The sequence below is a fragment of the Brienomyrus brachyistius genome, chromosome 20, assembly GCF_023856365.1.
Source record: "Brienomyrus brachyistius isolate T26 chromosome 20, BBRACH_0.4, whole genome shotgun sequence".
Taxonomy (NCBI): Eukaryota; Metazoa; Chordata; class Actinopteri; order Osteoglossiformes; family Mormyridae; genus Brienomyrus; species Brienomyrus brachyistius.
In genome coordinates, this window is record NC_064552.1 from 10,931,228 (window position 1) to 10,948,276 (window position 17,049).

Consider the following 17,049-nt stretch of genomic DNA (forward strand, 5'->3'; position numbering starts at 1 on the left):
ACACGTATGTCCTTGATAAACTGTGATGATGATGGAACAGAAAAGGTCGTGAGAAGTGTCGAGAAGGATCCAGTTGATGAGCTTATGATATTATGACCTTCATGACGCTATATGGGGCATCGATCAGGATGTTTTAATTTTGATGGGGTGGTCAGACACAATAGTGTGTCCACAGTAAAGGATGGCAAATATCATTGGAATGGTTTATGTTTCGTGGAATTCCGGGTCTAAAACGCCGTGACAAGCTTGCAGGATCATGTTCCATGTCTAAAGGTGAAAGACCATTGATCAGGCATGTGACTGTAGAGGCTCAGTACTACTTGTGACACTGATGTTTCCAAGCACTACAGGGCTTGGACAAAATAGCAGAGACGCTATATGGAAAAGGACTTTAACTTTGAGCTAACTAAATCACTATTACAAGTGTGGCTATAAAGCCAGTTTACAGTTCGTGTCAGCTACAGAAGAGGTCTGGAAATCAGCACTTTGATCTCTGTCCAAGGCCAACGCACAAAAATAGACTAGCGGCCTTTTCCAAAGGCAAACTGAAGATCCCCACACATTCTGTTCTATTCAACAAAATGGAATAAACGCTCGACCTCTTGCACACAGAGCCGCTGAGCGTGAGATGTTCCTGATCCCCTGTGCTGTGATGGAGTCATTCATTTGCAGACATCTTATGCTGAACTCATTTTAGTCACATGGTCATCGGCCTTGAGGTTTAACTCTTTGCAGTACAGGTGAGATTCATGGCTGATGATGCTGGCGCTTTCCGAATTCAAAATCCCAGCATCCCTTGCTCTACTCCATTGCACCTCTCACTCAACTTCAATAATCCACTGCAAAAACGACATCCCAGATACTCCCTTTGCCAGTAAGACATATGAGTTTTGAAAGCTGCCTGATCTAAGCTGCATCAAGCCGGGATTTTTAATAGGGAGGTCTACTTCGGCAGATGCTGAGCTTCTCAAGCTGATCTTCAGACACTTCAACGGGTTCCCTGAAACATCCTCTCAAACAAAAATGACTCTACACTGGCTTTGATCCACTGCTCACTGTAGCAGTGAACCTGTTGAAAATTCTAAAAGAACTTGACGCTGTCGAAATGACAACAATGTCTTCCCTGGACAACCCCATCCACCCTCCCCTCCCAACCTCTCTCTCTACTCCCCCTACACCAGGGGTTGGCAGCCCTGATCCTGGAGTGCTGGTATCCAGCAGGTTTTCTATCCTACCCCTGCTCTACACCATGCTTGAGCAGTATCTATTTTTTCCTACTGTCATCCAGTACACATATTATACTGTGGTATATGGTATTTTGGTGGTATTTTCGAAAGCAAAGGTATTCCGGTTTTTGTAAATCTAAACTTACGAACTTTTTTCTAACATATTCCAAAAAATCATCCGACAACCCCTTCCTATTATTTGGTGCCTCACAGTTTGAGAACCACGGACCTGTACAATGTTCCAGGGCAGATTGAAAATGATCCATGAAATACTTCAACATTTACTATGTTCACAAGATCAAGTGACTTCTGCAGGCACCATTTCTGTCTTTTGTAGCCACCTAATGCTGTTGCGTCAATTTTGGGGATTTGTCTCAAAATGAAATCAGATGTATATCTCACTCATATATTTTCTGAACTGGTAATAAATGCATCCAATATTACGTTCAAAAGGTCAAGTGTCATCTGTAGTCATCCTTCCCTTTGTTGCCACTAATTGGTGCAGCTTCAAGTTCATTATTTCATCAGCTCCAGATCTTCACCCATACAACATGCCTGTTAAGTTCAAAAAAGATTGGTCAGAAACTATTTGGGTTATTACATTCACAGTGTCAAATGTTTTCCGGGATAGCCCTTCCCTTTGATGTCACTAAATGGCATTGCTTCAACTTTGGTGCACGTTGTCTCAAAATTGTCTCTTAAACGCTACCTTATCATCACTGATATGATGTCTGCAAAGGATGGAAAATGACTGACAAGTACTTTTCGAGTTATCACACTGAAAAGATCAAGTGACTGAGGAAACCCTTCTTTTTCCTCTCACTATGTTATATTGCCTCAATTTTGGTGCGATTTTATCACTTCCAGATCTTCACCCATACACTGCAAACATTGAAACACATGTCAAAGACTTTTTGAGATATTGTGGTAACAAGATCAGGTGTCTGAGGCCGTCTCGCTCCTATCATTATTTGGTGACTGATTTAATTTTGGTGTGATTTGCCTCAGAATTTGCTCAGTTCCATTTCTTCACCCATACTTGGGTTGTCACACTAACAGGATAAAGTGTCTGCAGTAGCAATGGACGAAACCAAAAATCATTTGTATTCCTCATCTGGGAAATACAATAAGTCCTTGTTACAAACTGAATATTATATAACTGCATCTGCTATACTTTTTAATTAACCTGGACACATCAAAAGGATGTTAAACACCTAATACAGCTGAATAAAACAATTCTCGAAGTACCATGAAATGAATATGTGAATTTAATTAAGCAGAGAGAAAGTGAATAAATTCCTCCCCTCATCTAATGTTTGTTGAGCTGTAGAATTTTGCCTTTTGTGTAAAATAATTATAGTGTATAACTTGAAAACTAGTACCAGACCATAGGACATCACACTATGTGCTCAAACTAAAAAGTCTTTTGGAATTGAGGGACATACATTTTTTTTGGTCTTTTGAGCCTAGCTGTGCAAATAAACTTGCTGTACACCCACGTCTTTCCTCCATAGTGGACTAGATCCAGTAGGCAGGGCGAGACCACACTGTGACCCGGCAGTTGTGTGTTCCTGTACATCTCATCCGTGTGCTAATGACTGCGCTCTGTCATGCAGCTGTACTTCATTCATTTATATCGCTGATTAAAAATCAGAGCTCCATGCAGCAGGGGACCATAGCAATCATACTAAATGGGGGGATTTTCATCAGGAAAATAGCGCGTTTCTGGCTTCCTCTGCTACCATGGAAACCAGGGTGGCCATTAGTTCTTATTAGCCTGACGAGAAAAGAATATTCAAATGACATCACTTTGAATCATCAAATAAACATTCTCCATTAAAATGCTACACTGGGCACGCCCATGCGTAGCGACTGCGAAGTTAATCACGAGACACATTTCTATCGTTATTAAAAATGGATTCAAACAGAAGTTTAAAACGAGTGAAACTGTGGTTTCGGCAGACATGTCGAAATTGTCTGCAGCGGGTGGAAATTTGGGGTGAAATATCAGCAAAAATAAGGAAAGTGGATTAAAATGTCTGTATGCCAATGACATAAAAGATAAAAGGTAACAATTTCAACTAGGATGGTCATTGATGTAACCACCAGTTACACTGCATGGAATAATGGAACAACTGTAATTAGAAGGGCATACATTTTTTCATAAAATGTTATGAATAATGAGCTGTAAAGTTGATTACCCGCAGACAAATGAATGATACTTCGCCCGAAGACTCATAGGATGGAAAAGAAGTTATTATTTTTAATTTTGGCTAAGAGCGATATTCTAATAAATCAAGAATTCCAGCACATGTTCTGTTGGCACGGGAAGCCAGCTGTCGAACACCATAAAACTCTTGCATGAAATCAGAGGGATTGCTCACAAGAAACTGACGTCAGTACTTATGTAACTCTGGACTTCTGAGTAATTAAAATTAAAGCCCACTTGAGGAGCTGGAGCGCTGGCTCGCGTTCCTGTCGCTCGCAATCCTGACGCTCGCGATCCTGATGCCCGCTCACCTCGCTGCTGGAATGCGGCCTTGCGCCGCAGGGGAGCCACGGATTTATACCATAGCAACGGAACTCTCTGGCACGACCGGGAACTGTTCATCTGACAGAATTTTCCATGAATAAACAATTTGCCTGCTAATAGATCCCAAGCATTCCCAAGGACACGCTGACCAGAGAGATTTATAACTTAGCGAAAATGCACACTCGTTTTGTAGCTTGATCCTGAGTCACGTTTCTGGGGAACATGCAGAATGTTTCACGACAGTCCTGATAACACGTGGGGGGGGGAAAATGTAGCTTTTCAAAACATTTCCTACCACTAGAGTGGGCTCCTATTCTAAAAGACAGCCTTTAACACTCTGCAAAATGAAGAAAGAATGAGTCATGATTTCTTGGGATACTTTTGAAAGCCTGCTTCCCAGCTGTCAAACCGCAAACAGTCGACGCTTTTCATCATGGCTCGTGGGAAGAGTACTGCTGTGACTTGTGGGATCCAGAGCGGCTGGACCGTTGCGTCGGCTAACCACAACGGATGTGTACGTCCATAGGCTCACCCACACGTGGGGCGCCAACCGGCATGGAGGTCGTGGAGAAGCACTGCATAAAGACGTGTATCAGTTAAGAGATGGAAAGCTCTTGGGATTGACCAACATTGGCCTTTGCTAAAATGCTGTTGGGGCTATCTTGGTCCATCACTCAGAGGATTAAAACGTAAACGTGAAGGTCAATCTTTGGCAGTCCATTGAAACAAAACGTAGCAGAGGAACGATAACCACTTTATGGTTAGTCTGGGGGCTGTTTTACTTGCCTGCAGTTTTATCACGGTCATTTAAACCCAGTTAAGGGTCAGGTAGATGCAGTCGGAAAACATCACCAGAAGACATACATGCTCAAATGGCAGACTTTCCATTCCTAAGGAAGTAATTTCTATTTCTGCTTCAGAAACATTATCTAGGTATAGACATCTTTACTTGTACATGCGAATGACACTATTTTTATGACTCAAAATACAGGGCGACACACAGACCCAACCACAAAACAAGAAGGAAACCTATTAATTAGTAGCATACTGCTAGAAACTAATGTTTATATATACAGATAGATAGAAGTATGTGGTAATAGCTTTTATGTTACATGACCTTGCAGAGCTTAAGAGGAGCACTGAAATCATATAGTCATACATTTCAGTTGCTAGGAGCTGTATTTGGCAAATCATTGCAGTCCTTGTTCAGAAGATTGGCATTGCTTCTGCCTCAGTAGGACCATAGAATAACCCCAGGGACTGGACTTTTACCATAATCATAAATACGTAGGATGTCGGTGAATAATGTAAAATTAACCTGATCTAACACAATGCACAGAAAGTATTCAAGATGGCGCCTTAAGAAATCAATCAAAAGATTAACAAAAGAGGGAAAAATTGCAATAGTCACCTCTGTTTACTTGGATGTTCTTCACAAAAATTAAATAACAGTGGGAAGATTCAAGTGTTTAAAAGGTTTTAAAAGTTTAAAACTCAAACCATTCGCTACATTTTCAAACTATGCTGACTATGACCTTAAGAACGGATAATGACATTTACAATGAATATGTCAGAATATACAGCTACTTCAAAATGCACAAACGGCTTCATAAACAGATCCCACATAACCAGAGGGACAACACTCAATCAGCGGCAAAACACAAAAGTGATCACTCGACTTTCAGAATATACATAAACAAAATGCAATATATAAAAACTTTTTTATGGAGTTAAGACAACAGAAAAATTGCACTTCATCAGTTCATCACATGCCTTACATGGCAAAATGTTTTGATAAAAAAAAAAAAAAACATCAGCAAGACTGAGAGACATTGCATAGGTGCCTATTTAATAATACTGGAAGGCAAAACTGTTGAGCTACGTTTGGTGTTTGGGGAGTCAGTGAGATTATCACAGCTGCACGTTATTTTTCTTAAGGCACAAGGAGTCAGACATCTGAGAGACGGAACGTTTCATTTAGATCTTAAATAATCAAATGAAAGCATCACACAACTGCGGGTTTTCCTCAAATTATTATTCATTTATGCCAGAACTGAAGAATAAAAATCACATAACTGAATTCACTTTTAACTCCATTGCGGTCTTTAAACTGTCAGGACTTAGATGAGATTCACAGCCCACGCACCCCTCTGCCATTCCAAAGACAGAGCCCTCTCAATCAAAAGAAAGAATCCCTTTGGTGTCACTTTACAAACAGCTTACAGTACACACCACGCAGTACTTACATCATGTCTTAGCACCCTTTTTAAGCTAAAGGCAGCGTGTTACAGCACAGTTCCCAAAGGGATGCATGCGCTAACTGTCACTCCAAAGCTTAGTGTAGTATACCCTAGGTTTATATCTTTACTGGTGGTAGGCATGCTTTTTCTCTAAAAGCAGTGGCGATATTCGGGATTTGCCGAAGACACAAGCAAACCAACGCCTCGTTTTAGCACATGTATATTGTTTGAGTGACACTGAGGCAAGAAGGTTGGAGGAAAATAAGACAGGTATACATACGGCCTTTGTGCGGCAGGGCCCTGGCAGTTATGATATCAGAATCTTAAAAAAGGTCAAGTGAAAAAAACTATAGTAATAATAAAAACCTTGTATATTAAATTATAAAGAGTTCATATCCTGTGGTCAACCTCAACCTTTGAAGGAGCACACTTTAGCCAGATACCTCCAGCGCTGTGCGTTCAAATCCTCTCTCAACCTCTGCAGGTGTGCTGTTTGCATGTTCTTCCCATTTTTTTATAGTTTTCCCACACGCTCTAGGCACACAGTTACCTGGTGTCTCTATATTGCCCATTGTGTGCCACCACCAATAGACAGACCAGGGTGTTTCCTGGCCTTGCGCTTCTTGGAAAGGCCCCTCATCGACTCTGAACCAGATAAGCCTGGCAGACGGATGGCTGAACAAAGAGAGCTAAAAAAGTACCGTCGAAATGCCACTTCTAGCGCAAGTGGGCTGTCACACCACGGATGCGATTTTCTGGCAGCGCACGGAGTGCTCGCCATCAGACTCCAGCTTCTCTGCCTTGCATTTGGCCCAGCATGGCAACAGGGACAGAAAAAGGCCGAAACCTCCAAGCAGCACGCATCCCCCACTGAAGAAGAAAGCAAAGTCATAGGACTGCGTCCAGTCGAAGAACCAGCCTGAAAGCGAAGAACATACAGCTACTTTAGTCTTAGCACATAGTCAAAGACCTCGAGAAGATAAAAACATAACAGGGGACTGATTATTTGATCAAACGGAAACATTGTCTAGTGCGGTGGTTCCCAACCCGGTCCTCAGGGACCCCCAGACAGTCCACATTTTTGCTCCCTCCCAGTTCCCGGTAGGGGGAGCAAAGATGTGGACTGTCTGAGTCCCCGAGGACAGGATTGGAAAACATTGGTCTAGTCTATATGGAGCTCACATATTTTCACATTGGAACTGAAATATTGACACCACAAAGATACAGTAAGAGTTCAGATGGGAGTGAGCACCTTACCTACAACCGGAGCACCGAGCATAGTCCCAAGCCCACCGAAGAACATCAGGATCCCGTAGGCTTGACTTAGTGCTTCAAGCCCAGCAATTTTAGCGGTGATGTAGGGCGTGATACCCCAGTTACCTGAGAAAAATCCCAGCACCACCGAGATAATCTGAAGGCTGATGTAGCTTCCACATGTGGGAATGACAAGAAGGGCAACTCCCGCGCCAATCAGCGTGAATAAGTATAGATACATGACACTGATCCACCTGACATCAGCGATCACACCCAGAACCAGCTTGCCCAGGCCGGTAGTGATGGACACGATGGAGACCAGAGGTATAACGCTGATGTCTTCGATGAGCCCCTTGCTCTGGGCCACGTCCTCCATGAACAGCACAGGAGGTGAGGCCCCAAGGCTGAAGAGAAAGAGACTAAAGCAGAGGGACACGAAGACCCGATCCTGTAAGAACCGGCTTGTGGCATTAATGTACTTGGAGTAGGCCTGCTGTGCATCCTTGATGACCTTCAACAGGTTGTAACCAATAAACAGTTTTTCATTGTGTGCCGTTTCCACATTGCTGTGAAACTTTGGGCTGGAAGCTGTCAAGCACTTCTCATCGGACCCCGTGTCATTAATGGGGTATACTGTTACAGGGGGTTTCTCCGGCAGGGCAGGGAGCTGTTCCTGGGCTCGCTGCAGTGCTGCTTTCTGCTTTAGGAAGTAGCCCGGTACGTGTAGAGGCCTCATTGGACCAGCACAGGCTATAAGGTGCAGAGCTAGGGCCCCAACGATCAGCAGACACCATTCAAGTCCGTAAAGTTCCATGAGCTCCACTTGAGCAGTGGCATACAAGAATCCCCCAACATTGGTCCCTGCAAGGCACATACATCTGTTAGACACTCACATAAGTTCATTCATATGTAATAAGAATGTTTCTGGAAAAATGTGAATGTTAAACACAGAAATGAAAAGCCCAATATGGTTCCAGAAATGCCTAAGGCACAAAAAAATGAAGCTGGGTACCCGTAGTTACAATTCCGAGGGCAAGACCACGTTTCTTGTCAAAATACTGGCAGGTCATGGTTACTGTAGCAGCGTGAACAAGGCCGCAGCCCAGCCCTGTAGTAAAAGGGAACAGCATTTAAAAAGAGTATCAAACCGTAAGGAGTAAAATCATCTGATGGTTGAACTTGCGTGACATATTATTTCAAGATTGGTATCTCAGACTAACAATACAGAAACCTAATATAGAGGAATATTGTAATTGGCTGGGCAGTTCCAGTCCTGATGGATGTCGAGATAACTGTTTTTTGAAGCTCTTTGAATCATTACTTAGTAACAATTTGAAATATCTGCAACAGAGCTGAAAATTATTATTCTATACGCCTGGTATCACCTACACGCGCTAAACAATGCTACTAAGGTATTTTTAATTAACGAGGTATTTTACACAATCAAACGTGGAAATCAATGTGCTTTTTTTTCTGGACACATTTTCACATGCTTGCTGAGTTGACATCATCGCTGACCAGACACTGTGACCTCGAAGGACAAAAAAGCAAAACTAAAGGCAGGACGGCTGCACACACCAACGACAGTTCCGTAGGAGAAGATCAGGAATGGGACGTTAGGGGTGAATGCACTGAGCATCAGGCCGCCCGACACCATGACGCCGCTGAAGATCGTGACGGGTCTCGCACCAAAGTTCATGACGCAGGCACTGAACACGGGACCTGGGGGGAGACAGAGAAGCAAGATGCCAACAGGGGAAAAACGTCCAACCGATCTTCCAACCACACCATACCCTACCATACCAAACCACACCAAACTTCCAACCATAGCCATACTGGGCAGCACAAGCCTGGAAACCCCCGCAGACAAGAAACCATTCCACCAGGATTCCAGTAATTGAGATAGTATTTCACCTAAATGCCTCCTGGGGTTTCTCCTCCAACTTAGGGAGAATGGACTCGCATTTTGTACCATTGGGGATAAGGGTGCTCATTTGTACCTTGAGGAACGAACCTATACCAGGTCAGTTCCCCTTTCCCTAACAGTGTAGACAGTTTTTTTTCAGGTCTCAGGGCTGTTTGTATGTGTGTATGCAATAAGATATGGCCACCATTAGGACGTAAGCCAACGTAATCCATCAGTCAGAGATAAAAAAGTGAAGAGACTCCAGGAAAGTAATGGGGAAGAACAACAAAAGAGCTGCCATCACTGTTCTGCACCCTCAACGTGAAACAGAATGCTCGACACACCAGGAGAAATGGATTAATTGAAAAATCTGCCACCAATGGACACTACCATTTCCAGCAACCCTTTAATATTAATATTGTGACATTATCTAACGGTCGATCTGCTTTTCCTGAAATGAGAGGGTCCACTCGAATATAGTGCATTGTATCTGTGATCTCCACAGACTGCCTCCATCGTGTGACGAGCGTAACAAAAAAATAAAAAATCACACAGTCAGCATTGCACACACACTACCCAGCACACCAGACAGGGGACGTAACTGAACATCAAGGCGACTGTTTCATCATAAACCAAAGTGCTTATTACTATGTTCTGAAGCAATAGATAAGAAAATTGCACAGGTCAGCCATTAAAAGTGACTTTTTTGCACTATAACCCCCAATCACCTAAGGGTAATGGTCAATCACATATGGTACTAAATATTAGCAACTCAGTAACCCAGAATTTTGCATGATGGATCGATGTATGGATGGAGTTTACAGTCCTTGATGCAGCTGGTGTTGATCCCTTCTCTTGATGGATCTTGCAGACTCTTAACTGGAGTAGCAATTATCCTTTGCCAATTGCAGCATATTAGGGCTTCTGCCGCGTCAATAAATATCCTGCAATTTCAAACAGACCTACTTCTTTGGTGAATAGCTGTACTGAAAAGTGATGCATCTTAGTGTCACCTTAATTTTATTACAATTCTGCCCACTTTTGTGTGATTGGTAAATTCCTGTATTTCCGGTACCGGACAATGTAATGGAAAAAGAGAACATCAGCAACATACTCACTGGCAACAAGTCCGATACCAGACACAAGAGACCCGACCCAAGCCGTCAGTCCCTTTCCCTCCTGGAAGACAGTGAGCCACTCTGGGAAGAGAACTCCGACAGCCTGTGTCTGTCCATATGCAAGCAGCTGGGCCATGAAGGACACCAACACAATGATCCAACCCCAACCTCCATCTGGAGCTTTGTCTGTGCTGTGCGGTTCCATCCTGTGAGATAATCACAACACAATTCCCAGTGTCAAAAGAAAAAAGCTAAAATAACAACCATCCAGATAAAGGAAGACAGTCAACTACAATACATGCCACATTACCAATTACAACAACAGGACAACCGCGCTGAAGAGATACACAGATATTTTACCCTATGCGCCTGTCAGTTAGAGAGGTCAACTGTCTTGCCTAAGTCGCAATACATCGCGCGTACTTTTTACTCACATCCAGGCTTTTATATCATGCAGAGTACGCATGCATGCATACAAGTGCTACTTTGCATTAAATTTGCCTGCGTGTCATGCAACATGCCTAATTCAAAGTACAGTTTGTAAACGGACGACTTCAGATGCCGTGTTCTGAAACTCTGAAAAACAGAATAATGCAGGTGGCATAGTAAAGATAAAAACCCAGAAAATGTATCAAAGTGGGAACTGTTACTTCGAGCCAAATTTCCCATGTAAATGGTGTAAATGATGGCAAAACGGAGTGTTACAAACTTATTCCCTCCCTGCGTTTTCGTGATTCCGAACCATCCGCGCTGCGGCGGACGGAAGGTTAAGTACATCGTCAGGTTTCTGATTGCTAGTATTTCTTATTATTTAAGCGATTTCTTAATTATGTCTAATAGGCTACTCGGCGGAATATGTCCATGTTTTCTTTAAAAGGTCGTAGTGCATCCCTCTAGATGAACTATACAAATTTTCTGAAGCGCTCTATTCTTATTTATGTATATATATATACATACTTTTCCCAACAACATACTGAAGTACATAACCAGATATGAACGAAAATTGTTAGATTTCCTGTAATCCCGTTCATAACAGTTATTTTATTATTATCCGCAGTCACTGTGCCTTACCTTTCCGATCGTGCACACCTGCTGAAGTTTACTTATTGTGACCCAGGCAAGGGTAAAGCAGCTGACGAGCTTGACCGGTAATAATAAATTTCGATTTTCTTATCATACTGCTAAAGAAAGGGGTTTCTCTAAATTTGTCATTTAGGAGCAGCGTAAGGTCTAAGAAACACAGCCATCTCGCGTTAAACCTTTAGACTAAATGAAACCACCATCACCGGCGAGGAAGAGCGCACTGGACTGGAGCCCAGTTAAGTGTCGCTTTTGTTGCCAGCGCTGGAAACCGGTTTGAAGCTGTTCTCGCTGGTCCGGGTGAAATACGATGTATACGATGCTTTTCTGTATTCGTTGTCCCAAGCATGATCAAAGCATTACACTTAATTTTTTATTATCTTGCTGAGGAGGGGGGGGGGGGGCACGTAAAGAATTACTTTTTGTTTTGCGGTCGTGATGGGTATCACTTATCACCCATCTGCCACTTATTTTCCTTAACCTAAATCTAAAATCCCATACAAACTGGTCTTTTACCATTATTTATGTTAATGACGGTCATATAATTGCAGGTCGCTGAATCTATTGGGCTTATATTGTTATTCCAGACGAAACCAGGGAAATGGAAAATTATTGGAAATATGTAATATATCCGTTGAAAAATGTGTAGCATTCTTTTAGTTGAAGACCGTTTTACCATCCATCTTACCAGTTCCTCGGGGGGAAAGTTGTGTGGACTAACGCACAAGTTGTTCAAATAATCGATTTAGGCTGGTATTGATGTTGATGCAGTCAATTCGGGGTGGGGGATCGGGACATTATTAAAGAAGGGTTTCTCTGAGCGCTATAAGAATTCAGTTGCCAATCTTCCACGCTTCTTAAGTGTTTGCTGCTTCCGATAGTCCACATGGGGCCCTAATAAGCTTCACCGCCGGCCCCCAGACCATTCTATCCGATGCAAAAATAAATTAGCAAATAATGAGTAAAGTGAAGGACGAGTAGGAAAATGAAGATTTCTCATAATTTAATTTTGTTTAAGAAGTGTAATAACGCAATAAATAACATAGCATCGGCGAGCTGCCTTCCGCTAACAGGAGCCAATTTGCATGTTTCCCATCATGCTCGCTGGTGTCAGTGCCCTGTTCCGTGTGTCACGTGTTCCTGATATATAATGTCATGTATAGCGTCAATGTTTGTAATGTTAGTGTAGAGACCAGTGTACCCACCGTATAGCTGTGTATTACCTATAGAGGGTCGTGGGGCCTGTGGGCAGTGGTGGCTTAATGGTTAGGGATGCCCACTTATAACTGAAAGATTACAGATTCAAATCCCCGACCAATAAGGCACCACTCAGGTACCCTGAGCAAGGTACTGCCCCCAAGCACTCCCCCCTGCTATGACACATTGTCACATATGGGTTAAATGCAGAGTGTTAAATGTTGCTGTGTGCTGTGGTGTGTCAACAATGACAATCACAAAATCCTACCTATGTGTCCAGAGTTAGTAAATTGTTGCTATTAAATCTAGTGTGTGAGGCTTTTTATGGGCTGTCAATGGGAACGTCTGATGTATGTCAAGATGCTGCTTCGCTTTCTGCCTGCTTCTCTGGAGTCTACATTTGCTGGGCATCACAATATAATACGAGCTAATAATAGTAGCCCTACTAAAACAATAAAGCAATCACAAATTACAGTACATTTTTTTGATACCGTTTGCTTTAACTGCATTAATTTTGATACCCCAATTGCAAGCAAAACTGTGTAGCGCTCATGGACTGAGACAATGTGAGATAAGCTGACGCTATAGGATTGACCAGACCTGGTATAATTTCCCTATTAGTAAGCCGGTCTGGTGATTTTGACACTCTCTCTCTCTTTTTTTATTTATTTATTTATTTATTTATTTATTTATTATATATATATATATATATATATATATATATATATATATATATATATATATATATATATATAATATATATATATATATATATATATATATATGCATGTATGTCGGCATCTTGCACTGACTGACTGTCAGTCCGTGTCCCCTGCCCAAAATTAAATCTTTAGCTGCACTTTTAAATGTATCTGAAACAGAAAGGTATGGACCAGTCACACACGCTGATTCGGCTCGACAGTTTTCTGAAACTAATAAGTACGTCCTTTTAAAGTGACTCCCAAGATAGATTTTTCCCTGATTCAGTCAAAGCAGTCAAGTTAGGTGGCATATGTCCAAGGTGTCATTTACAGGCCTATCTGTGCTATATACAGAGTGCACAGAATGTCTTGGGATACCTAAAACGCTGCAAATATACTGATTTTATAACAGAAGTCTACTGACAAATAATGTTTAACATACCTCCACATACCTTATGCACAGACATTTTTTTAAGTGCCATTTCTTTTGACTAACTCATTAAGTTCCCTGTTTACCCCTTTGCTATTCATGGCAACTGTAGTCACTGGCTCCCATAGGGAGACTAAACAAGAATGTTTGGTATTTTATGTTATTGCAAAGGTCTTACTAATAAAAATGACCCAATGAGACTATTTGTCATTGAAGCTGTTAGATTTATAAGCTGTTATAAACTGAAACCTAACATAATTCTATTACCACTTGAAATAAATGATTTACTTAAAACTACAGCTCTTCTAATGTGATTTTTGCAAATAAAAAAAGCAATGAATAAATCAGCAATTTCTACTGAATTAAGCAAGCATCCAAAACCTGGGTACCCAGAAATCAAGGGGGTTATGAAGGTGATAACCATAGTTAAGAGTATTGCACTAAAACATGAATACGGCATGAACCTTTTGCATAAAATTCACATTTATCTCACTCTCTAGTAGTTGAATCTTTGTCAAAGCTTTGCTGGGATGACTTGATGTCTGTCCTGTCATGTTAACATTCACCAAGCCGACAACCTTTGCCCCTGGAGCACAGATGGAATAATTGCCTTTTGCTGGGAAGGTAGCTGCACTCCAAGCAGGCGTTTTACATGAGGCACCCAGAACCGGGACTTATTTTCACAGCACGATTTCTGTGACTGAGATGGAAACAATATCAGATCTCTTTCAAAAGATGTTTATCATGAATTCTTAAAATGAGTGACTGAAAAGGCATGAGATTCATAAGTCGATCATCCACTGTTTACAATTACTATTATGTTGCACAAAAGCTGTTGAGATCTAGATCAAATATTTGTAGATTTTTCTGGTGTGCAGACATTTGCAGGGCTGGCGTTCAGCAATAGGCAAATTGTGATAACCTGACAATGCTACTTGTAATCACTCATCTACTGGTGTAAATGTTGACTTTGGGAATATAACTTCACTAACTTCGATTAGTGAAAACGGAGTTCAGTGGATGTGATCCCACTTGGCTGGAGCTGTCTGGGGAACAGAGGGTCCTGTACTTGAATGTTAGTGTTGGCAGCAGTTGCTCGAAGAACACACACTTGACCTGCAACAGACACGAGCATTGACCGCATTGCAAAGTAACCTCTACCAGCTTCTGCTTTGAAATGAGGGGATGGTTCACAAAATATGACACAATTAGTACTTTTAGAAAAACATTAAGGTTTCTTCTGGATCTTTAGGCACTCGTGTAATTGCTCTGAAGCTTAGGTAGAGCTTCAGAGAAAATAGTACCGGGCCCGTATGTCTCCCCTTTCCAGACCAGCTGCCTAACTGCGAGTTATACCATGATACTCAAATGATCAAGCCCAGAAGGGTACTGTTTTTTTTTTTTTGCAAGTACAGGACTCATTCTGAAAAACACATAAACGTCGAAACAAATGGATCTTACATGATCGGGGGAAAAAAATGAGTTTCCACGGTTGGTTTATTGACCATATATCCTCTCTTTAGAACTTATAGATACAACAAAACCCGGAACACAGTTCTCCTTGGTTATGTTTAGCGGGTGGCTCATGGTGAGAGCAGGTTTTGGGAACACATTGACAGGGAAAGTCACATTTACCTATACATCTATCATTTTAACTACAGGTCTAAGTATTTAGAAATGCAGCATTCTAAGAGACAATACAAAGACCTCATTCATTCTATTTAAAAACAGCTTCCATGTGGATAATACTAAAACGCACTGACCCAATTAAACCGTCAATTTCTTTAACAGGGATCTAATTTGCTATCCACGAAATTCATAGTGACATTAAATATATAATAATGCACAAAACAACTGTAAAACAATTTGTAAAAGAAAATAGTTCAGCTAATGGATTTGGACAACATGCATTATGTACCTTAATCATTGATGCAGCCATTTCTGGATTTTTCTATTGAGACAAAATACCACTTAAAATAATTTCTCAGAACTGGCTGACAATTTTTAGAGAAACAATTGCCCTAATTTATTCCGCTCGTGCTATAAGATTGTGAGTACCATACGCAGAGGAATTCAACGATCATTTGAGTAGTGAAATGCCGAAAACACCAAGCAACGTCACAGATTTAACTACGCAAGAAGTTGCCCAGTGAGTTTTGCACATCAATGGAAAAACCGCCCTTGAAGAAAAACAAAAAACATTGTGATATTGATAAGTAGCCATGTACTTACCTTTGCAATGAAAGGAATATAAAAAGCACAATGGTTTAAAAATAAGGGAAGGTCTTGCCATTAGTCTTTGATACATTGTTTTGTTCCAGCTGACCTCTTACTAAATCAAGAATTCATTACAAGATTTGGGGCCAAAGTACATGCACACAGTTTTGTAGGCTAGTCACTCAAATCTTGGGATGGTTCATTTCAGGCATGAATTTCTGAATTTAGTATGTCATAACAGATGAATGTCATATGGAACTGAAGAACTACTTTAAAAAAAAAAAAAAAGCAGACTAAACTTTCCTAGTTTAACTGTGAATGTAGTATGTTTAGAGTTGAGACTGAAAAGTCTACGTATGAACCATGAAACTAAGAAGCGAAATGCCAAGTTTCAATGTTGCAGAATGATTGTTTTTTTGCAAAAAGAAAATGGTGAATGAATGTCCATTAAAAAAAAAAAAGTGTGCAATGAAGGTACAAAGGGAGGAGTGATTTCTGACAGGCAAATTGGCACGACCATACAATGAGCCTTTTCGAACCATCAATGCACTTGTCGGTGATGCGCTTGTTGATGGACATCCCATATGGATGTAAATGCCTGTGCAGGAATGAAACTGCGTTGTAGGTGCAGGACTTTGAGATTTACCCATATGAAATGAGCGGGAGCAGAAGGTTACTTGGGCTGAATCTGGTACGGGGCGGCACCGCTGGGCATGTGCTCTAGGATCAACCCGCCGGGACTGCTTCCTTCGCTTGCTCCCCTGCTATTTCTCCAGCTGAGGATGTGGTGACCACAACGTTTCGGTATTAAATGTACCAGAGTCAAGCCAAACGCTGGCTGAACACAGGAACTACAAAAGCATATATATCCAAAGCACCTCTCAGACCACAGATTAAGGCTTTAATTATTCGATGTAGGGAAAAAAAAAAAGCTAGATAATGCTTACATGTAGCAATACCACAGTGAGGTAAGGCTCAAGGGCATTTCATCCATTAATGATAGCAGTAAAACATGAGCAAACTTTACATTCATTTGTCAACAGTCTCAAAGAGAAGCAACCCTCACAACAGCAAACAGGATTCAATCAAAAAAATACTCAACCGAACAAATTTGAGCTCTGAAATGTTCATGAACTCCTTGGTTAAT

General features: G+C 41.5%; 1 protein-coding gene across 1 annotated transcript; it reads right to left on the reverse strand.

Moving 5' to 3' along the window:
* Window positions 1-5,031: 5,031 nt before the first annotated feature.
* slc16a9b (solute carrier family 16 member 9b) lies at window positions 5,032-11,595 on the reverse strand. The gene is made up of 6 exons (XM_048987123.1): window positions 11,349-11,595; window positions 10,278-10,483; window positions 8,832-8,975; window positions 8,266-8,361; window positions 7,257-8,114; window positions 5,032-6,918 (listed from the first exon to the last, which is right to left on the reverse strand). The coding sequence occupies exons 2-6, from the start codon at window positions 10,480-10,482 to the stop codon at window positions 6,734-6,736; spliced, it is 1,488 nt and encodes a 495-aa protein (XP_048843080.1). The 5' UTR covers window position 10,483; window positions 11,349-11,595; the 3' UTR covers window positions 5,032-6,733.
* Between the last annotated feature and the right edge of the window lie 5,454 nt (window positions 11,596-17,049).